Consider the following 23,021-nt stretch of genomic DNA (forward strand, 5'->3'; position numbering starts at 1 on the left):
TACATATAAGTCACTTACGACTAAATATCTGAATAAGAAAGAAGAGCATGTGCAAAAAGGGTGTAGCTATTGCAGTATACAGTGTGTTAGGTGGATGAGTTGTACAGGGAGATGGCCACAGGCAGGAATGATTTCCTGTGTCGTTCAGTGGTGCTTTCTGGTAATCTCAGTCTCTCACTGAACATGCTCCTGTGGCTAGCCAGCATGTCATGGAGTGGGTGGGAGGAATTATCCAACATTTTCTTTATCTTGGACAACATTCGCCTCTCCGTCACCACCTTAAGAGAGTCCAGCTCCATCCCCACAACATTGCTGGCCTTGCAGATCGGTGTATTGAGTCTGTTGGCATCAGCAACCCTCAACCTGCTGCCCCAGCATGCAACAGCGTAGAGGATAGCACTGGCCACAACAGACTTGGAGAAAATCCTGAGCATAATGATGTTGATATGAGTCCATGGCTTATACTGTAGATGTTATTTGAGTTTTTGTTATTAAAACCCCCCACAATCTTATTTACCCAACAAACTGATTACTAAACTAATAATAATAATGATAACAACAACAACAACAACAATAATAATAAAGTATTAATAAACTATTTGTGAATCCTGTGGATGCCTCTGCATTTCTTCCTTTGCTAAATCCATAAATCTTCTCTGAGGTCTTCCTCTTTTTCGCATCCCTCTGTAGTTACAGTTTGCACATCACCCTTGTTCTTGAAAATTCATATCAGTGCACTTCACCTCCTTTCTTCAGGCATCCTCTCATTCTCCAAGATTGTGTCAACCAATCTGGTCAGTAAGACAACATCTCCATACCTCCACAGGTATGTCATTTGGACCAACCACATTTCCACTCGTAGTTCGTTTCATAGCTGGCTCATTAAATTTTCTGAAAAATGTGTAATGCATTTATAGAAAAATATATATAACAGAAGATTTCTGTAAAAATCTCATATGTATGAAAAGTTTTAATGCATAAAAAACTCCATACTCTTTTAGTTCAACTTTAATTTACTTGTTATAAAAAGAACACACGCACACACACACTCACACATCTATCTATCTATCTATACTTATATATGATTATATGTATAGTGTTCTTGTTGTTTCATTTTCTTTCCATTTTGGGTTGGTCCTAACTGTCGGATGTCCTCGTAGGACATGTCCAGAATGCCCTGTGGCCAGTTATGGTCGAATAAATATTAAAAAAACAAAAACAAACAAACATTCTGTAGCGTTTAGTTTTTATTTTTTTTGCTTTATTCTTTTCCAAGCAATTATCTCTGTGGGTAAAAAGCTGAAATAATTCAGTTGAATTACTCAAATTTAAAAAAACAAACAAAAAAAACCAAACGCATCTGCCACGTTCGTCGTGACGTCACCAGCAGCCGTCAGTCGACGTCGCAGACATGGAGGAAGTGAGAGGTGAGAGATTGACTCCTTTTAAACTCCCTGAAATGATCTCTTTCACAGATACATACTCAGCTAGCTAACAGCAGATGTTTGTTTACGCTGCGTGATGTCCGGTGCTGCTCGGTAATGTGACGGGAGACTCGGCGTTATCCGAAAAACCACCTCATTGTTTCAGCCGGCGTTTTGATTGCTTTACGTGTGGCTCACTGACCTTTTCACTGTGCTGTTAGCACCTCAGCCACAAAGATGGAGTTTGGTATTTTTTCCCCACCGCATATTAAACCTCTACTTTCAGCTACATTTGTCTGAAACCGGCAAACAGAGCCTGCCAAACGTAAAGCTGCTTACTGTGTGTTTCTGTCCTGTGAAGGCTGCACCGTCAGCTGCCTGGTGTTCTGATTAAAAATGTACCCCTAGCAATCCGTTCCGCTTGTCTTACTGGTTTAGCGAAGCAGGTAGTTATTAGAAATCCAGTGAAACTTGTTTATTATAGTTCAAACTGTGATAAGACAGAAAGAGATTAATGAGGTAAAGATTTATTTTTTAAATCAGTCAACTCAATAAAAAGTGTTATTAAATAAATTAACATCATGTAAAAAACCAAAAGCCAAATATAACACAATAAGGGCAGGGTTTAATAAGAATATATTCTTCTTCCTGCTCCTTTTCACACATGGTTGCAGTGCTTTACTGATAGAAAGTGTAGTTGGTTTGTCTGAAAGAACTAACTGTGGAAACTGTTGTACCAAGTGTGAAATAAATAAATAAATGAAATGAAAATAAAGAGCTTAATAAGTAAAACTATGAGATGATTTTCCTGTACCTACATAAATCTAATGCATTTTAATATTTTTATAGATGACTTTAACTCTTTAAGGTTTTTTCTGATGATTGATATTGCATAATAAAGGATTACTGGATCATGGGCACAAAAAACAATTATTACCATGAGCGTCTGATGATATTTAAAGATGGCTTGTTGTTTGAATGATCTTAGAGCAGTACAGCTATCACTATTAAAAGCTCGACATGGGTCTCACTGTGTGTGAAGATGGAACCCTAATGTGTTATTGTCTCAGTTCTGCTGCTGATAAACTGGCTGCTGTGTGCATATGCACCTGCCAGTAGAACATTAAAGAGGCTCATACTAGAGTTTTGTAACTCACTGTGTGTTTTTGTTTTGTTTTTTGTAATATTTATATACTTATTGCACATTAAATGTTTCCTCCTCAGTGTTTCCCCTGACCTGTGCTGTGCAAAATTATGCATGGGGCAAGGTTGGACTGGACAGCGAGGTGGCCAAGCTGGTGATTGGCGGAGATGCACTTGCTGTCGTAGAGGCTGATAAACCTTATGCAGAGGTAAGGCCCAGAGATATTTGGGGTACCTGTTGGAGGGAGGGTGGTGAACATTTAACACTCAGTATTGAAAATGTGCAAACATGCATGTGATTCATTCTTAAAAGTTAAGGAAACTTAATGTTTTCAGGTTTTCTGAAAACATGAGACCACTATGCTGGAACAGAGCTGGAAACTTGGTTTTCACTCTGGTTTTCTGGAATAGATTTGAATAGAATTGTAAGACTACAATTTCTTGAGATAGCTACGCTTGAGTCGCTTGAGCTTGTTTACACTTACTGTCAGCAATGAGGGATCTTTAACATCTGAATTTAGCTCTGTAGTCTTACGTTACCGTTAATGATACACAACTCCTCAGCCAAGCAAAAATAAGGTAATCATTTTGGTTTTAAATGCAGTCATGTCCTACGCTGTCTTGGCACAGGCTCGGTGCTGTGCATGCCTTTAATAAGTCTGTCTTTATTTAGCCACAACAGCTTTGCAGTGTTTGTCACAAAGGTCATTAGTTCAGGTTACGATAGTGCTGATATTTTCACATACTGTGGACCACATCCCTTGGTTGTACACATTTTCAGAAGGATGGCATTGATCAACACATTATGTGACATGTCTTTTTGTTAACTGACTTTTGGTGTTTTATTTTGTTTTGTTCTTTTTAAGTGACTTGTTCCAGTCTGTCCCATATTATTGAACTCTTCCCACAGCTGGTGCTTTTTTCCCACAGACTTCCTTTTATAGTCACAGTCATTTCCCCCTGGTGCCTAGTAAAAATAACGCAGATTGAAGGTACCTAAGGCTTTATGTTTCAGACCTGGGCCTCTAATATGAATAAACATTCACACACAACTAGTTAACTGGCTAAATTATCCCAGGGCTTCCCCTGCCCGTTCACATAAAAGGGGTGGTCTTGGCACCACCTGACCAATCTAAAGGGGGCATTTCACGGGTTGTATGACTTCATTTTTTTTCACAGAAAATGATCCCTATCTGAGCCACCTACTGCAGAGATGTTATCAAATGGTTCTCATTGAGAACATATAAAATATACTATATGAGTATGTAAGACTGCAAGATATGCTGTAGAAAGTTATTAATCTGGTTATTTAGCGGTAAAAATAATCATTTTAATTCCAGATATTTACACATTAGAGTCCATTTAAACCTTAAAGCTACACAGCTTGATAAACAAGATGTGGAAACCAATTCAGTTAGTCATGGATCAAAGTGAAATTAATTTTACTGATTGAACAGGTATTCTCGGTGTGTTTTGTGTTCTAGAAGCAGTGTAAAAAAGATTTAGCATCAAATTATAATTAAATACACCTATATTTGATTTTCTAAATCTCTGAATCATTAACATTCTGTGATATATTCCATACAGCACACAGTTTGTGCTTCATTCAGTGGTTTTAGGCACAGCTTAACAAGCAATAGAAAACAAATTCCCCCAGCAGACAATCTATTAAACAACCATGCTGTGAATAAAAGACTCCATAAAAACGTCATTGATTCCAAATGGAAACTCTGGAAGTAGTCTGATTAAATATAAAAACACTATTCAACCTTAGTGTGCTGTCAAATTTGATATGAAGTCAGGAAGTACAGTGTAGGTGTCTAGTTTTTGGATCATCTGTTTGCTTACTGACACGTGACTTTGGTAGAGCTTGTCCTTTATTTACAAACTGGAATAGCGCTCTGATCCCGTAGATTACACTCTCATAGTTTGGATTCCTTCCTTTTCACTGACTATAAATGACCATGGTTTGGAGTATTGGATTAATTGGGTCCATGTATAATCGCAGGCTTTTCTCTCAGTCAGCAAGACATCTGGGGCCTCTCATAGGAGTTTTAGAAAGTTTCAAGGCAGATAAAAAGAAAATAAGGCGAGCTACAAAACTGTGGTTTTTATTATTTATTCAATTATATTTACTTAAGATTTAGTACTTAGGAAATGTAAAGTGTGCCCACTTTTGGAACCTCTTGCTGCAACACCAACTGGAATATTTCTAAATAAAGTAAATAAAGTATGAGCTGTTATTCAGTTAAAAGCTGTGCTGTTCTCTCCAGCTGTGGATGGGCGCTCACCCAAAAGGTGACGCCCAGATTAAGGACAACAGGATCGCACAGACCACCCTGGGCCAGTGGATTGCCCACTTCCCTGCATGTCTGGGCTTAAAGGTGAAAGACACCTTCCAGGGTCAGCTGCCTTTCCTCTTCAAAGTTCTCTCGGTCAACACGGCTCTGTCAATACAGGCCCACCCCAACAAGGTGAGTACACAGACTCCCACACCTGCTCAGAGTTCAAGTTCTGCTGAAGCTGGCTCATCATTGTGAACTGGCTGAAGTTTATGGGTGGAGGCAAATGTCAGCTGCTTTATCAAATGATTAATCAGGAGAAGGCATTACTCAAATTTACTCGTATAGCATGTAGTGATACTGAACTCATTATATTTTCAAGTTTTTTAGGCTCAAGGACATACTTTTTTCCTTTGTATGTGTATGAAAACGCATGTTTTTTTCTATAATGTTTTGGTCAGGAATTAGCCACTCGACTACATGCTCAGTTTCCGGAGCACTACCCAGACACCAACCACAAACCTGAGATGGCCATTGCTCTCACCCGCTTCGAAGGCCTCTGTGGCTTCAGACCAGTGGAAGAGATCCTGGAATTTCTTGAAAGTGAGTTTTGGATTTTTTGTGTCAAACCAAAAAACATGTACTCTGCTTCAAATGGTCATAAAACAAAATTAATCTGTGTGTGTTTATTTGTCAGAGGTCCCAGAGTTCCACACTCTGGTGGGTCACGGGGCAGCACAAGAGCTGCGGGCCAGCGTGGGAGATGCAGACCGTACGAGCCAGGCGCTGAAGAGGTGCTTCACCAGGATGATGGATTGGGAGAAGAAGGTGGTGGTAGAGAACCTCAACGAGCTGGTGAAAAGGGTCACGGAAGACGGTGAGAATTAATTTGTTTAACCCTGGAGAACCCATGGGGTCAAATTTGACCCCATGGGTTCTCCAGGGTTAAATGATTGTCAACAGGTTGCATGATGTGTGTGTAGATATGTGTCGTTTAACTATTACACATTTCTGAGGCAGTTTTATTGTAAATGACACAAAAATTGAATCAAGGCCACTGAAGGCAAAAAAATTATTTTGAAAACGGTTTATTAAAAGAGATTAATTTACAATAATAGATTCTTTAAAAGATCTATACTATATTAAATGAAAAAAAAAACACTGAAAATTGCAGAGTCAAAGTCTGATATGCAGTATTTGTTTAATAAATATGTTAAATCTGGGACTCTCCACCATTTTACTCTAGAACTGAAGAAGCTTCTCGGATGAGAGGTGAAACGTCTTCAAGCAACCTAAAGAAGTCCAGACGCTTTTCTTTCCAAGCTCGTTAGACTTTGTAGTTCTGGCCACATTTTAACCAGGACCTACATGTTGAAGATCGAATCTGTGTGTCAGATTGGAGTAATTACTAAAATTATAAAGGCTAAGAAACCTTTGTGTGATTCTGTTGTATACTGGCATTGGATAGGAAGGTTTCTCATTAGCTAGTGATGATATTTTTAATCTTGACACCCTCAGGCAGTCAGGGCAGATGGCTGCCCCTCCCTGAGCCTGATTCTGCTGGAGGTTTCTTCCTGTTAAAGGGGAGTTTTTCTTTCCCACTGTTGCCAAGTGCTTGCTCCTATGAGCAAGCATTTGACTTGAGGCGTTTGATTTAGCACTACATAAACTGAATGGAATTGAAAACGTATCTAAGACCTGAAAAAGTGTGGTATCCGCTAACTTGAAGTCTTTACTAAAACATAATTGCTGAAGTATAAATAATGTTTTGAGGGTATTTGTGTTAGAATAAATAGCTACAGTGAAAGGGTGGGGTCCAGCTGTGATTGTGTTGCCCTGAGATCACATCAGGGGAACGGTGCTGTGTGTTCACACCTAGCAGTGTTAGCATGTGGCAGCAAAGTCGACCATTCTGCAATTATACAAAAATGACTTTGAAACACAGAGAACAATAAGAGCTCAGTCTGATCTTATGTTTTGCTAACACAGTCCTACCTTGGGATGTTTGTGATCCTTGCAGCTGCAGCTGGAAAGGACACGTCAGGCATCAATGGTGACCTGTTGCTCCGTCTCCACTCTCAGTACCCTGGAGACATTGGCTGCTTCTCAATCTACTTCCTCAATCATGTGGTCCTGAATCCAGGCCAGGCCATGTTCCTGGGAGCCAATGAGCCTCACGCTTACCTTTATGGAGGTCAGTAGATAGCATTTACATTTATAAGATTCTAGTACAATAGAGCTCCAGATTCAGTTGAGTGAGCGTGACTGAAACTGTTGACTCTCCAGCGTCGCTGCAGTTCTCCTGTATAACAGAGCAGCAGATACAGCTTTTAAGAGCTAGTATGGGATTATTTAGCAGCTTCGGCTTTTCTGTCTGGACGACCAATTTGATTATGCCAAGACTGGCTTCTGTCTGTCCACAAGGCTCACTTCTCTACAGTATTGGTCAGAATTTTAGTCAAGCTTACAACACACTCATCACCTAATGGATCACATTTGTCATTTTACAGTCAATAACCTGTAAATTGTGAAGGTGAATAAACTGGACGAGCTATTATGTCATAGAAGCGCTGGGTCTTTAATCCCAATCATAAAAATAAACAATGTTTTTATCCATCTTCTGTTACTCTCAACGTCACGTCCACTGCATCTCTACCACAAATCTTAAAGTATAGATCAATAAAGTCTCAAAACTGCAGGCCTCTGTAGTTTTGAGAAAATGCTACTCAGATATTGAACTACGCTCAGCTGCAGATTAATACACAGGGAGTTTTTAAAGGAGGATTGCGCATTTTTATTTTTTTACACTGAAGAACCCTAAAGTATACTAAAAAGCTTGTGACAGAGCAGAATACGTTTTGTTGTACAGTCAGAGATGTTTAAACTGGAATCTGTCCAACTGCTGGACAAGAGACTCTGGAGAGGAAGCTAAATTATATCAAAGACTGCCACAGCAGTGAACTAATCAGTCTGCAGGTAGGGAAACACAAGACAGGACGTGGCCTGCTAGCAGCTAATGAACTTTCACAAAAAGTGGGGTTTGTCTGACAGTAAACAGTAAATGGTGTCTGGCTCTTGGGTGGAGGCAGAATAAATAATGTTTTTGGTGTCACTAACATAACCAAGTAGCCAGCTCCAGTAAATTCTGTGTGTATTATTTGATTCCTTAGATGAGTTGATGTTAAATACATCGATTTAGTTATTTTCAGCAAATGACGTGGAAGCTAGTAAAACTGCCTCATCCACTGGGAGCAAACCGCAAAATGCTGAGAGCCAGCCTTTTTTTTTTCTTTTTTTTTACCAGAAATGTCGAGCTTTGGTGTCATCTTCTTTGAAACATGAAGCATACTCAAGAGCTTCTCTGTGAACTCAGCAGTCTGTGAAGCACTGATTTACCGCAGTGTCTTTTTTAGCAGCTGTCTCAGCAGAATAAAATGCAATCCGGCTATGAGATGTGTTGATGATGTGTTCAGCTCATCTTTATCTCTGGAAAATTGCCCTGTTCTGCTGTTCACCCACATGAAAGCATCTGAATCTGTTTAATATTGCAGGATTTTCTGGGAATTGATTTTAATATTTGATTTTCTATTTATCCACCCATCTAGACTGTATTGAGTGCATGGCCTGCTCAGACAACACTGTGAGGGCCGGACTGACACCCAAATACATCGATGTTAACACGCTCTGTGAGATGCTGAACTACAGCCCCGCCCCCGCCTCCTCGAAAATCTTCCCGTGTCTTCAGGACCCCTCTGACCCCTGCGTGTCCATATACAACCCGCCCGTGCCAGACTTCACTGTCATGAGGATACAGGTTAGAAAATTGTATAGTTGATCTCTTCTTTAAAATAAAACCTTGTCATTTGAGAAAAAACAACTAACTTTACGTGATATATTGACATTATATACAAATTAGACATAACACTGTGACCGCTGCTAGTTAAAGTGAATAATGCTGATTGTATCTTTATCATGGCTTCTGTTAGTGGGTTTGATATATTAGGGAGATAGTGAACATTTTGTCCTCAAGGTTTATGTGTTTCAAGTAGGAAAATTGAGCAAATGTAACGATGTGAGTGAGTTTGACAAGGACTGATGGCTAGATGACTGGGTCAGAGGATCTCTGGAGCTCCTGTTGGTTGTTCACCATCTGCAGTGGTCAGTATTTATCAAAAGTGGCCCAAAGAACGAACAGTGCTGAATAAGCGACGGGGTCATGGACAACTAAGGCTCACTGATGCATGTGAGGAGTGAAGGCTGGCCCGTGTGGTCTGATCCAACAGATGAGTAACTGTAGCTCAAACTGCTGAAAAAGTTGAAGCTGGTTCTCATAGAAAGACATCAGAATACACAGAGCATCACAGTTTGTTGTGTATGTGGCTGCATAACAGCAGACCAGTCAGGGTGTCCATGCTGATCCGCATCAGAAGTGGACCAAGGAGCAATGGAAGCAGTGGTCTGGTCTGATGAATCATGTTTTATTTTCTTTTACATCACGTGGATGTCAGGTGTGTGTGAGTTGCTTACCTGGGGAACACCTGGCACCAGGATCCATTATGGGAAGAAGGCAAGCTGGTTGAGTGTGACGCTTTGGGGAATGTTCTACTGGGAAACCTTGGGTCCTGCCATCCATGTGGATGTTACTTTGATGTGTACACCCTTTGATAGAAACATCATTTTCTGCTGGCTGTGGCCTCTTTCAGCAGCATGATGCTCCCTGCCACAAAGCAAAAAATGGTTGGACCACAGCAATGAGTTTGAGGTGTTGACTTGGCCTCCAAATTCCCCAGATCTAAATCCAGTCATTCTGTGGGATGTGCTTGACAAAAACATCCATGAAGGCCCCCTTTGCAACTTACAGGACTTAAAGGATATATTGCTAACATCTTGGTACAGATACAGCAGCACATTTTCAGAGGTCTAGTGGAGTTCATGCCTCGAAGGGTCCGGGCTGTTTTGGCAGCAATACGGGGACCAACACAGAAATTAGGCAGGTGGTCATAATGTTATATCTGATCAGTGTATATAATAACCAGTTGTTTTTTGCTTTTAATTTTTCTTAAGATTTAGTTTAAAATGTAATATTTGGCATATTGTGTTTTGTGTTTTTAAAAAGTTAAACTGTTACTCTCAACCCATGTTCACTCGGAGTTGATATTATAGAAAACTTCCTTCCATCAGTCTGCCTTTGTGACACTTTGACACGTAGTTTGTTGAACTGACAGAGTGCAAAAACAAATTTGAAAGAAACGCGAGTTTCATGTATTTTCATGTATTTTCCGAAGTGGCTTTGATTATTTGAGTTTAGTTTTTGTAAAACTGCTTAGTTTCACTTTAGTTTTTACTAGTTTCAGTATTAGTTTTAGAGGTTTGATTTAAGGAGTTACAAATTGATCGTGCAATACAAACACAACAACTTTTTGAAGGCAGCTGAGTCACAGTTATGTGACTCAACAATCTGACCAAATTAACCCTTTCACGCATAGTGGTCACTACAGTGGACAGCTATGCAAAGGCTGTTTTCTTGTATTTGGGTCAGTGTTGATGGTATACTTGCACATAAACCAATACATTGGACACTGATCTGTCACTCCATACCCTGCCATCCACTGGTCGCTTAGTGTGACTATAGATGTATGACGTGTTTCATTGTAATTATTGTTATTTAACCCTGTCGTGCATGAATTATGACAACCTCAATCAGGATTTTTTCATAAGTATTTTTATTCATCTTTTCATGCCTAAAGATGAAGGAAAAAAATCCTGATTGAGGTTGTCATAATTCATGCATGAAAGGTTTAACAAAGACCAATGAATACTCATGCTAAACTTCACTGATTTCAGGAAGTTAGGTCCCAATTACAGACAGTAAAGTAAAAATAGGGAATCATTTAAATCACCTTTCTTCCCCCCGTTGATGATCAGTCTTCTTAACTATATCTACATCCCTAAGTACAATGAGGTGCCGACATGTGACTGATTAGATAAGAAGCAGTTTAACACATGTAGTTAACTGTCTGGTGAGTGTATATGTTGTGTACAGTGTCATTTTACTTTTTTCATGTGTCTAGATTTTATTTGATTCCAGTTCAGCAAAATGGTTTTTCATACCTAGCTTTAGTTAAACCATTATTGATGTTATTACAACACCTGTGATTTTAATACTGTTAAAAATACACATCTACAGTTAGACCTGAACTGAAGTATAACAAATGTCTGAAGTCACAAAGTACACATCATCAAATTTAGAAATCTGCACATGAGGCCACAGTTGTTGGTAAAACTGGATTTATATCTTATTAATCAGCAGGTGGCGCTCATGAGAGGGTCCTCAGTGAGAGGAATGAATTGAGTGTAATGGCTAAAGCAATTAAAAAACGCATGCTGATTGGTTGATTAAGGATTGATGACACACTCTTTGATCGACATCCAAACTGTCATTGGACTATTGCGAGCACCATCTTTAAACAGGAAGTCTCGAATGTTTTCTTTAGTGTTTTAATTTTTGTTTTAAATACCGACTCATTGTCACCCTTCCATCCTGCAGATCCCAGCCTCAGTGAAGCAGTACAATATTGCTCCAGTCGACAGCGCCAGCATCCTCCTGGTCATTGAAGGTGAAGCCACGGGAACCTCGCCTGCCGCTCTCTCTGACCTCACACTGACGCGGGGCAGCGTCCTGTTTGTCTCGGCCAACGAGAGCGTCTCTCTACACATCACCTCGCAGTCGGGGATGACCCTTTTTCGAGCCTGCTGCCTTCTGTAGTTGTGGGTCTGTGGTCGTTAAAGCTCATACTACCTGTTTGTATTTGTGATTTGAAGTGTCGAGGTTTGTCTTTGTGTTTTAACTGAGCTCGATGAGTCGTGCACTTTTTACTAGGTAGTATAGAAGCTAAAGGAGCCTCTAGACCCAGTTTATTGACGCTCATTGGTACCTGCTGCTCCCCTTTAACCCCTAAAATGTAACATGTGGCCCTCTCCGCCACCTCCAGCACTCTTCTCTAGCTTTAAACTCCAGTTTTAATCCAATGCTGATGGATTTCATTGGTTCTTACCCTTTTCGTGTGTGCAAGTACTCATAAAACACAGAAGATCTGCACATCCAAAATTCTTTATAGGTGCTGGATAGAGGGCAGACTAAAAAGTAAAATATGTCTGTTTAGTTGCTGTTTTGGTATTTAAGGTCCTTAGTTTGCTCAAAAATAGAAATCTGAACATCTGCCGTCCCAGGACACGTGAAGAACATCCAACATGATTAAAAGTTTTCAATTAGCTAAAGGCTGAATGTAAAAAAAATGTTGGTGATAACTGGAAAAAAACATCAAGTACAGTTTATTTTTCAATTTTTTTCCTGCATGTTATTTTATATCCTGTATGATGAAGGTGACACACACTAGCTGTAATGAACTAAACAGCATTGTGGGGCTGATGTTTACTCTTGTAGACTTCACCACCACTCAGTGCTTTGAACAGCCAGACAACCAACCTGTTGAGGACAAAGCACATCTGTTTTATATGCCAGCTGCTGCGTTCACCCAGGATCAGTGTTGTCATTTTAACTTTAGCTCAAACTGGAGAATATCCACCTTTCAAACGTCATTTTAGGCAAAAAAAAGAAAAGAAAAGAAAAACAGAAAAAAGTACATAGTGTGATACTGAGATGCCTGTGCATGTTTTAGAGCAGTAGCACTCTCCAGAGCACCTTCTGTGATTACTATATCAGTGCTACAAACCAATCACAGTGAAGCTAAGCCTGCTGAGTGTTACTGCTTCTGTTACCAGCGCATGTTTTACAGTCTGGAAAATACCCATCAAAGTGGTGAAAACTCATGAGTATTAAAAACGAATGAATAAAAATAAATAAGAAGTGGGCATGAAGAGCCATTTCCATCTCTGTCCCATGAAGCATGACGATGTGGCAACCATGTAGGGGTGTAACAATTCTGAGACCAAAACCATGATACAAACGTCCACCATGCTGTGTCACGTAGGTACTCTGGGATTCACGTAGAGCAATTAAAGCATGCTAACTTTATGAAAGATGTAATAAAGATTGTTCAAGTAACAAGCAGGGACACCTGCTATTTGTCGACCATACAGAAAGTCCAGAAGTACTAGAAGTGCAGACTTTAATTATTGCTTTAATTAGATGCAAGTTAAGTTGTTGATTTGAAGAGTTTGTTCAGTCACCCATAACAGGTGGGAGTACCTCTCCCTGACAGGGCGTGATGTTCGACTTTTGTATGTGGGCTTATCTGACAAAACTAACAACCAGAGCACTGTGCAGGTATGTGGGCGTTAACCTGAAAAGAAAAAAATACTTCTGGTGTTTATGCTAACACTAGCCACACTCGGCCACACAAAAAGGCAGCACAGATTTCAGATTTTTGGTTAAGCATTGTGCGAACAGTATTTGTATGGACAATGATTCATTCCCTTTAATGTTTCACACAAAACATGAAGTGAAGTGTTTGTACGTCTCTGCAGTCTAACGAGACAGAGCAAAATTGTCAATTCTCTCCTGGTGAAACTACAGTCAGAATGGATGGCATCATTACAGCCTACAACATGTCAGTGTACACATATGACCTTGGAGGGAGCCAGTGTGTGCATACATGTGTGTGTTTGTGTGAGAGAGAGACTGGGCCTGGGGCCTGTTGAGCCTTGGGCCCTGTGGGACATGGTCATGGAGGATGGGACGCTAGCCCTCCCTACAACTTCCCACTGGTCATTGCTGCCTCCAGTGGGATGTGGGTACTTGATGGTCCAGGGAGTGTGGGTCGATGATTTGTTGTGGTTGCTTACCCACTTCTTTGCTTCTTTGTCTGATTCCAGGCCGTTCTTGGGCATTTTGGGGCATGGGGTCCTGTCCTCAGCTTGTGCTGGGATGGCTGGCATCTGGCCAGGTCAGCTCCCTGTTGCATCTGGTCCTCTGAGTCTCGTCCCTTTGGCCATCAGGGATAAATCTGTGGCCTCACTCTTCCTTCTACGGGGTTTCCCTGGGTCGTGCGGTCTTGGGTCTTCAGTACTCTACTTGTCTGCTCCTGGCTAACAGGGGATGTTGCTGCGAATTGTTGCCCTCATTATCAAGAACGTTTTGCGTTGTGCTAATCTGGATGTATCAAAGAACTTTTGCACTGGACATTTTCTTCTTCTTTTCTTGGGAAATCAAATGTGTTTGGCACAACAGCTGAAGCTGTCGGACAGGACGGGTATTGAGACTGTCTGAGGGTATATAGAGCTGAACGGGTAAACTTCACTTTGGGGAAAAAAGGGAGGGAATTCATGCAACCTAATGGACTTTTACACGATTTTCAAATTTTGAAATTACTCTGACATGTTTCCAGCTATTGGTTGTACTCCTCATTGTCCTGTTAGCTGTTAGTAGCATAGTAACTTGAAGTGTTACATTAGGAAGGGTACCTGGCATAAAAACTGTGCCAAATCAAATACTCAGATCCATCCGCTGTGGCAGCATCTTGGGGAAAAAAAGAAAGCAGCTGTAAATACCTTATTCAACAGTTTCCAATGTGCATGAATTCACGCAAATAACTCACGGCAATACTTCACTTTGTCTTTGGTGTGAACGCAAAAAAAACAAAAAAACAAGGTATGAACCTTGTAGTTTGGGAGAATTGTTACACCTCAAGAATCATAAATGCATACCGAGTCAAACATCTTGTTTGTCAACTAACAATTAACTAAACCTGCTTTAAGGTACTTATTGTAATTTCCTCTGTTTTAAAAGTGTTTTTAACACCTTTTAAAGTTAAATGAAGCTTTCAGCAGAATGTAAATAATTGATCGGCATGACTTTACGTCCAAAACATTGATATATTTTTTGTTGAAGAGATATAAAGAGAACCTTAATCAGGGCTGGACGGCAATTTTGTGTAATAACAATTTGTACCACAAGATGGTGCATCAGCGTAACCTTTGTTTAACCAGGCAAGCCATTAGAACATTGTTTTTACAATGGCATTTACTGGTGAAATACTGGCCCCTGGTGATAAAGGTTTTAGTTAACATTTGCTGCAGTTTAATTACAAAAAGTACCTTTAAAAGATTTTTTTTGTCTTTTTGTACAGTTGTACAACAAAATGCTGCATTGAATTTTATACCTTATTGTATTGGAGACAGATTTTTTTGACTGTTGTTTGTAACGATTAATCAGCACGTGACGATACATATGAAGTAAATGGTTTTACATGTTTATTATAATAGCTAAACAGGTTTCTTTTCCTAAAATATAATCTCTTTTGGTGACCACTTTACAACATGTTGGTGCAGTAGTAATAGTAGATTATTTCAGTAATGGTGCAAACTTCTGTGTAACGTTCCGGTTCTAGTACCAGGGTCGATCTGAATTCACTCAATAATGATGTGCACTTTCTTCTTGTAGTAGTTTTTATAGGCTCTCAACTCAAATATTCAATGATAGGTCCTCTATCAGCCTGCCAACCTACCACTGAACATGTTTTTCAGAGTGAGTGAAGCCCTGTTAATGCTTTATTATCACGCTTGTGATGTAGGTTGATTGTTCCCAGTGCAGATGTGGTAAACCTTTAGTTGTTTGCTGTTTTTTTTAAAAAAAGAGTACTAAGAAGGATGTGAAGTTATTTTTTAGATCACTTTTCTTGATTACCTCAAATCATCCTTCTGTAGCTCAAAACACTGTTAACGAATCATCTCTTGTTTGCCATGTTTTCATGTTATCTTTGTTTTGTGGAGTACTGTATTTAATGTAACTTCTGATTTAATGATCACACACCTTTTTGTTGCCGATCTTGCTGTAAGTCACGTTTTCATTTGAATACTGGACACCTGAAGTTTGTGGTTCTTTTTTCCTTACTATAAACTAATGACTTTCAAATACAGTTTGGGAGATTACTGCGTTGTTTTCTTTCTTTTATGGGAACATTTACTAGAATATGTCTGTAGTTAGGGCATGGTTGAGTATTTTTGAATGTGGTGATGCTGTAGCATGGGACTGCAGAGAACATGTATGTAAAAACGGTTTAATAAAGCCAGGTTCTGTTAACCGTACGGTCTGAACTTATTTTTTATTTCCTGCCTCTGGAGCATGAACATGAACACCACACACAGACTTTTACAGCCCCCCCTGTGTGACAGTACTGTAGCAAGTATTTCTATTATATCATATCACAGAAATGTTTGTTATAACACAATGTCATAGAGTGGCAAATGTGTAGCAGACTGGGGCATCTCTGATTGGAATGTTTTACATGCTAGTGAGCAGAAAAGAGCATGTAAGAGTATACAATCTGGAACAGAGTAGAAATGCAACACATTTATTAATGTCAAATATAGCTTTCCATAGAACACATTGAAACATTAAGTATATAAAATTTCTTCTGTCATAAAACTGTAAGCAAATATCTGAATATAATAATGAAAGTAAAGCTGCTGGGTCAACGATGAGTTTTTAAAATCTCCACTGCCTATGGATTGACCATTTATAATACCACAAATAGACATTTGTATATTAAGAAAAAAAACCTAACGATGAACACGACCTGCCTGCTTGTTGGCAGAAACAAAGATGATGTATGCTAAAAGCTCCAAATCATCAGCTGCAACCGGCAACATCTTCAGTCATGTTCAGTAAATCCATGCATTTACCTGCCGCCACATCCTAAAACTACTCCTGAATAAGAATTTTCTTTTGTGTTGTAGAAAAGTGCCATAAAGTTTTATTTCCTTATATCCAGTGTACAGACTTTCGTTATGTTTACTTATTTTCTTTTAATATTAATTTCTTAAGTCTCAGATAATAAATTAAAATTGTATCAGGTTCTGTTATGATCCTCTGTAACCGTCACGGTCCGTTTGAAGTGCTCCCACAGGGGGCGCTGTCCTGGTAGTCTGCAGGGCACTTTGGCAGCTGTAACAGGTGTTTTGTCATCCATGGTGTCCAGAGTAAATCTGTGCCTGCAGATCACTTCCGGCTTGGGCCGAAGAACATCATACAGTGCCCGTAAAGCCCGCACGTCCTCCAGAGCATCATGGGCCTTGTAGCTCACGCCCAGCAGCTCCCTGACCAAGTTCTCCTGTCGAAAACTCTCCAGGCCGTAGTCCTTCAGCACCTCACGTGACAGCGGCAGAGTGTCAACGTAACCTGAGACCGAAGACTCAAACTCTGCTCTGAGGCCAAATTCATCTAGCGCGCGAGCCAGAAGCAGACAATCAAAGCGGCGAATGTTGTGGCCGATGACGAGAGGGCGGCCGAGCATCTGAAGGAAAGCTATAAAGGAGACGAGCACCTCTCTGAGGGAGTTGGTGAGAACAGGCTGCCGGTGCAGGTACAGCCTCTGCCTGTGTACCTTGAAGCCAGTCACCTTGGATGCTCCTCGCTGCATTCGACAGCGAGGGACGACGTAGAGGTTCAGCGAGTGGCCTCCACTCACCGCAGCCAGCTGGACAATCTCACAATTTGGATCTAGAGAAATAAAACATGAACACTTTCATGTGCTTCAAATTTAAATGACTACCTGTAGATTTTGTTTGGGTTTTTTTTTTTTTTTTTTTTTTTAGCAGAAACAAGAGCAATTTTAAGAGCCAATAAATGAAAGTAAAATAAATAAAGAAGAAACAGAAAAAACACCCTCAAATAAGTTAATAATTGTTGATGTTGCACAGTTTGTCTTCCACTGTGCAGTCTTCCACTTTTTGGACTGTAGCTGAAAGCTTCTCAGAATTTCTGGGAAAATGACCTCATTAATAATAATTTTAAAAAATTCACTGTCTCTTTGTCATGTAGCTGCAAATGCAAAAAATAGCATATTTATAAAATAAATAAACAGCATATTTATTGCAAGGCTGCATTTTACATTTGAAGAGATGCTATTTAATAGTTGTTTTTTTCTTTTAAAGAAAAGAAAAATGACCAAAAAAAAAAGAACAAACAAACAAATGAGCTATTGAATATTTTGGCTCCATTTATCTTTGATACATATGTGTGCACGGTGCGCTGAGTGAGTCAACCGTGTGTGTCTTTCCAACTTTTAACCGCAGTTTACAACATTAGCTTCATGATACAGTTTTATCGGTCATATGTCACGTAAAACAAAGTTAGAGTATGACCGTACCCAGTCCAGTCGTCTCCAGGTCAAAGAAAACCAGCGACTGTTGAGCGCCTTCAGCTTCCTCAGGTTTTTGCATCACGACTAAATAACTTCCGTTAGTGAGAGCAACAGAGAGGTTAGCTACAAAAGTCCAAAACCGACTATCATCACTGGCCTAAAATATTTAGCGATAAAACATTACATTTGGTCGGCACAGTTCTACTCTGTCAAACTTTCCCCGCCATGTTTTAAAGCACCTGCGCAGTGACCGACCGGAAGCTTGAAAGCTTCAAAACAAAAGCCTCGACGAAAAGAACCATATTGGACCATACAATGAAGATACATGAAAAACACAAATAAAAAACGCTTAGGTATAATATGCTCCTGAAAACCGAGAAATAAAGAACCTTCCCATTTAACTTTTTTTTGTGATTTCTTCCTCTTTGGAGCTAAAAGAGGCCACCCACACACATGAGATGTCAATGCAAACCCCAGGATGTCCTTATTTGGTACATCAGGACTTGGTAGGGTACCTTAAATAAGTCAAATGATATAGACCAAAAACAGATGTCCATTACAGAGGACATAAATGAATAGGCTGGTTCTAAGGAGGATATATTTGTTTGACATATTGATTTTTTTCTGCGTGAGTCATTCAAAATTTTGAATAAAGGTACAATGCTCCCGTCTATAAGAGACAAAAAAGATAGCACGTCATCTATACAAATTACAAGCTATGTTGGCTCCACCACTGACTGTAGAAAAAAATAAAATAAATGAATCTTTGATATAATCATTGGTGTTAACCAGCAAGCCCGAGGTTCACAACTATGCCCTCTAGAGAAGAAGACGTGTGTAATTGGTTCCATATGCTTGTCTGTCTGTCTCTTTGTTAGCAGTCTAGCGTCTACAGTTTTCAAGAAATGAAGAGTCAGCTGAGACAGGATATGGTGCAGATTAAAGGTGTCATTTCCTGCTCTTATAGAAACCTGGGATAAAACAGAATCAGTGAAACCTTAGAAACCACAGAGAGACACTTTGTAGTAGCAGATCTTTTATTAAGGCTGAGAAAATGTGGGTAATGCTCTTTTTTAAAAAACAGAAAATATTTTGCAGACCCATTGCATTTTGGTCCACAGAGGCTACAAAAAGGCATCAATGAGCTCAAAGGGAAACAGAAAAGGAAGATTGCACTGCATGTGACACATTACATTACATTTAACAGTAAATAAGTTAAATCTTGATAACTTATGACCACACATTACTCCATTTCATTTGTTCCTGTTTGTCCAATGACCTGAACATAACAGCAAATAAAAGGTCAGCTTTAACATAGAATATTTTTGCTTTGTCTGATAATTTTTCATGTATTTCTTTCAGCATTTTGTTAATACACCCGGACTGCCCTGAAGGTACAATTGGAGACGCTAAATGTGGTAGGTCTCCAGGCCTTGTACAGCTCCTGCAGCATTCTGGCATCCTCCACAGCATTATGAGCGTTGTAGCTTTTTCCCAGGAAGCGCCGGACCATGAACTCTTGGGAGTAACTGCTCAGACGAAACAGGTTCTTGCTAAGCAAGAAGGTGTCCAGGAACCCAGACACCACCTGTTGGAACTGCTGCAGGAGGGAGCAATTCTGCAGCCATCTGGTGAGCACAGGTGCATCGAAGCGCTTTGCATTGTGGGCCGCCAGCAGCACTGGACGGTGGAAGGAGCGCAGGAAGGCGATGAAATTAGTGAGAGCCTCGGCAAGAGGGATGGTGTCCACAGGAACCCCGCGGAGAAATAGGCGGTTGTTGCTGACGGTGAAGCCCGTGACACGTTTTGCGCTCTCTGTGAGTGGCTGGCGGGGGAGGATGTAGACATTAAAGATCCTGTCTTCGCAGATGGCGGCGAGCTGAATGATGTCACACACCGTGGTGTCTGAAAATAGAAGATGAGACAAAAGGAAAAACAGATAACCACAAGTTATAACAGAACTGTCTTTTTGCAGAAAGCAGAGCAACATGAACAGGATGGTAGCTTTCCATTTAAAAGCAATAGTTTGTCAGGTTATAATGTTAATATTTCTATCCTTGTCAAGACTTAGATGAGAAATCTTACACCACTCTTAACATCTGTCACTCAGATGGATACCTTGACAGAAATGCTGAAAACAGTACTGGTGGGCAGATCAATCGCAATATCGATAGTATCGATACCAACACTGGTATTGGATCAATACTAACACAATCGTATGTAGTTAAAATCCCAACACTGTTGTGTGGGTGTTCATTAAAATGTACTCAGGAATAGGCAAATTTATGATAATTCAGCTAAGAAATCATGACACACTGCTCTGACCTACATAAGCTCCCCTTATAAGTTAAAGGTATCGGTGTTGGCAATACTGCTCTTAATTTACTTGGTATTGGATCGATACCAAAATTTACTGTATCGCACAGCACTAGAAAACAGACAGTCTTGAGGATGCTACAGAGCATGCTCTCTGGTTTCTAAGTTTTTGTGTGATTAGTTTTCAAACAAATGGGAGAGGTGCCTAGACGTACATTTGTGCAGGAGTTGGGGCTCGAACATTCTCTTTGTTGTGCTGGACAATAGTTTCTGTCACCTTTCAGGATGTTACACCTGATAGGGATAACCCTTCTTTCTATTTTGTGAACTGAACAGTTTTTCCTTCACATTTCAGGGTTGCTTCCAGATTGAAATGGCTGAGTGTGTATCAGACGGAAAACAGCTTATTGAATTTACAGACAGAGAGGGATGCAAGTCCACTGGAGAATTACGCAAGATAAAAATGGCCGGTAGATGTATTAAACATAAATAAGCTTTAAAAACCTTATTTTGGGGCAGCATGTGCATTTTTGAAACACATTTTACTGACAACTCTATACTCCTACAGATTTCCATTCAGGATTCTTAAGCTGCTGTGACTGCCTCTTATAACATTTGACATGGATGTCAAAGTGTATTAAAGGTGTTGCAGTAGCAGTTTTGAGTGGGGGGGGGGGGGACCCTCTTGTATTCTTTAAATACAAAATGAGAATCAGGTGTTAGTTATCAGCAAATGGAGGCCTAATATCTTCCACCCTATTATATAAACACATAATGTTTGTTATCAGGAAGTGATAACAGATAATCACTCCCCATTTGTAGATTACAGTGAAAATGAAAATATCATCAGCTGCTGTTGTTAATCTTCAGCTCTCTGCGTGCTGTTCTTTTTGTCCTGGGCAGGTGGGGCTGTTTGCTGATCCCGCTTATACTGACGTCAGTAACACGCTTCTCTTTAATGGACTCCTGCCAAGACGTGTGACACCAACATGCCTGGCCTCTGAGGCCATTCTCACACCCACGCTAGCTCAAATCACAGAAACGAAATCAGCATCTGGTTTCATCTATGGCGTGTCTTATGTCCCAACGATGACAGGAAATATAATTTTGACTGACTTCCTAACTGAACAGTGCTGTGGTTTCCACTGAGTAATCTGCTGAACCTTTCTCAAATTAACTGCAGAGTCATGCAGTGCTGAAGCACGAGTGTGTATTTAATGTTAAATTCACTGTTCATATAATGCAGAACATGTATGATACTAGCACGTGAGCATAGCCGTGGTTTCTGTGCTTTTTTTGGTTTAAAGCTGCCTGACACTTAATTCTTATTATAATCCCTGAAAGAGAGCTTGAGGAAACGGAAGGCTGACAAGTGTAAGATTAGACACCAAACAGAAGCTACCACCCTCCTTATCGCTTACAGTAAGGGCTCTACATGATGTGCGTGTGTGTTGGCAGGTAAAGCCTTCAGACTGGATTGTAAAGACATGATGGATAATATCAGTAGCATTTTTTTTTTCATGTGGCTTTACCAGAACTACACGAGGGAATGAAGACCAACACCTATCTAGGACGTTTGTTCCATAAAATAAATTTAAAAAACAAACAAACAAAAAACAAAACAAACAAACAAACAAACAAAAACAACTAAGTGCAGCAGTGGCCGTCTATCAAGTAAATAAAGTGATGTTTTGGTGCTTAAAGCGTCTTGTAATGCTGTTTTGGTAAATTGGTGAATGCAGTATTAGGCAATATATGCATAGAGTTGCAACTACATGTAACTACTGCTTTCATTTCATTGACATCCAATGAGGCTGAGGTTTATAAAAAAATTACAAATTTAGTCCAAAAAAGCTCTATATAAAATAAAATAAAATAAAATAAAATACAACAAGAAAAGTTATATTATTAAAGATTAGTACCTAATCCAGTGGCTTCCAGGTCAAAGAAAACGACAGTTTTGTCTTGAGCCATCTGCAGATGAAAAATTAAAACAACAAAACAACAACAGTCAGTGTTTAAAATGAACCTTTTTAAAGTTAATTTTGCCTCCTCAGTCACAGCTGTAGTCAGTCACTGAGAGCGTGTATTGAACTCACCGTGCAGCCTGCAGGTTGCTGTAAGTCTGCTGAGCCTTGTGACAGATGTGAAGTCAGCTGGAGAGAATAAATGTACTTATGTGGACTCCTCAGGGAGGGCCCAGCAGGTGAACCCCCGCCACGACATTTCACAACTTAAAACTGCGCCCTGCTTTCATTTTAGTGGAAGAGAAACTCTTTTTTTCTTTTTCTTCTAACCACTCTCCTTCCTGCTCGTTCGGCCCGCTCTGAACGTCCGTGAATGTGCCAGCGGTAGAAACACACACACACACACACGCACGCACGTTTCTCGGTAAACGTGGAAACTTCTCTGCTGTTCGTTCACTTTCATTTTTGAGCCGATAGATGACACACGGCTTTTGTTCTACGGCAAACCGTAGATTTGAACAGCCTATGTAATATAAATGAAAAATAAAGTGACTGTATGACACAAAATACAAATCTAAACAAATTCATATTTCTAAAAAGCTATATTATTAAACGAAACTTTAAAACGTAGCGTGTGACCGTAATGATTTTGAATTCACTTGAAATAAAAAGTTTTTGAAAAACTGTTAAAGTCACGGTAAAAAATAACAACAGCAACCCCCCCCCCCCCCCCCCCCCAAAAAAAGCAAAACAACAACAACAAAAAAAAACAACCCGTATTCTACA

At 39.9% G+C, this 23,021-nt stretch overlaps 3 protein-coding genes across 3 annotated transcripts; 1 reads left to right on the forward strand and 2 right to left on the reverse strand.

Annotated features, from left to right (window-relative positions):
* The first annotated feature begins 1,312 nt into the window (after positions 1-1,312).
* On the forward strand, positions 1,313-15,887 carry mpi (mannose phosphate isomerase). Its single transcript, XM_063479192.1, has 9 exons — positions 1,313-1,427; positions 2,649-2,776; positions 4,841-5,041; positions 5,311-5,452; positions 5,547-5,726; positions 6,870-7,043; positions 8,455-8,663; positions 11,397-11,621; positions 13,685-15,887. Exons 1-8 carry the CDS (start codon positions 1,412-1,414, stop codon positions 11,613-11,615), a joined length of 1,269 nt encoding a protein of 422 aa, XP_063335262.1. The 5' UTR covers positions 1,313-1,411; the 3' UTR covers positions 11,616-11,621; positions 13,685-15,887.
* Positions 15,888-16,659: 772 nt separating this feature from the next.
* LOC134631785 (maternal protein exuperantia-1-like) lies at positions 16,660-18,031 on the reverse strand. The gene is made up of 2 exons (XM_063480340.1): positions 17,959-18,031; positions 16,660-17,309 (listed from the first exon to the last, which is right to left on the reverse strand). The coding sequence occupies exons 1-2, from the start codon at positions 18,029-18,031 to the stop codon at positions 16,660-16,662; spliced, it is 723 nt and encodes a 240-aa protein (XP_063336410.1).
* A 1,072-nt stretch (positions 18,032-19,103) lies between these two features.
* Positions 19,104-22,417, reverse strand: LOC134632306 (DNA polymerase III PolC-type-like). Its single transcript, XM_063480980.1, has 3 exons — positions 22,368-22,417; positions 22,191-22,242; positions 19,104-19,857 (listed from the first exon to the last, which is right to left on the reverse strand). Exons 2-3 carry the CDS (start codon positions 22,240-22,242, stop codon positions 19,322-19,324), a joined length of 588 nt encoding a protein of 195 aa, XP_063337050.1. The 5' UTR covers positions 22,368-22,417; the 3' UTR covers positions 19,104-19,321.
* Positions 22,418-23,021: the final 604 nt, after the last annotated feature.

The sequence above is a fragment of the Pelmatolapia mariae genome, linkage group LG7 (assembly GCF_036321145.2).
Source record: "Pelmatolapia mariae isolate MD_Pm_ZW linkage group LG7, Pm_UMD_F_2, whole genome shotgun sequence".
In the NCBI taxonomy this organism is placed as follows: Eukaryota; Metazoa; Chordata; class Actinopteri; order Cichliformes; family Cichlidae; genus Pelmatolapia; species Pelmatolapia mariae.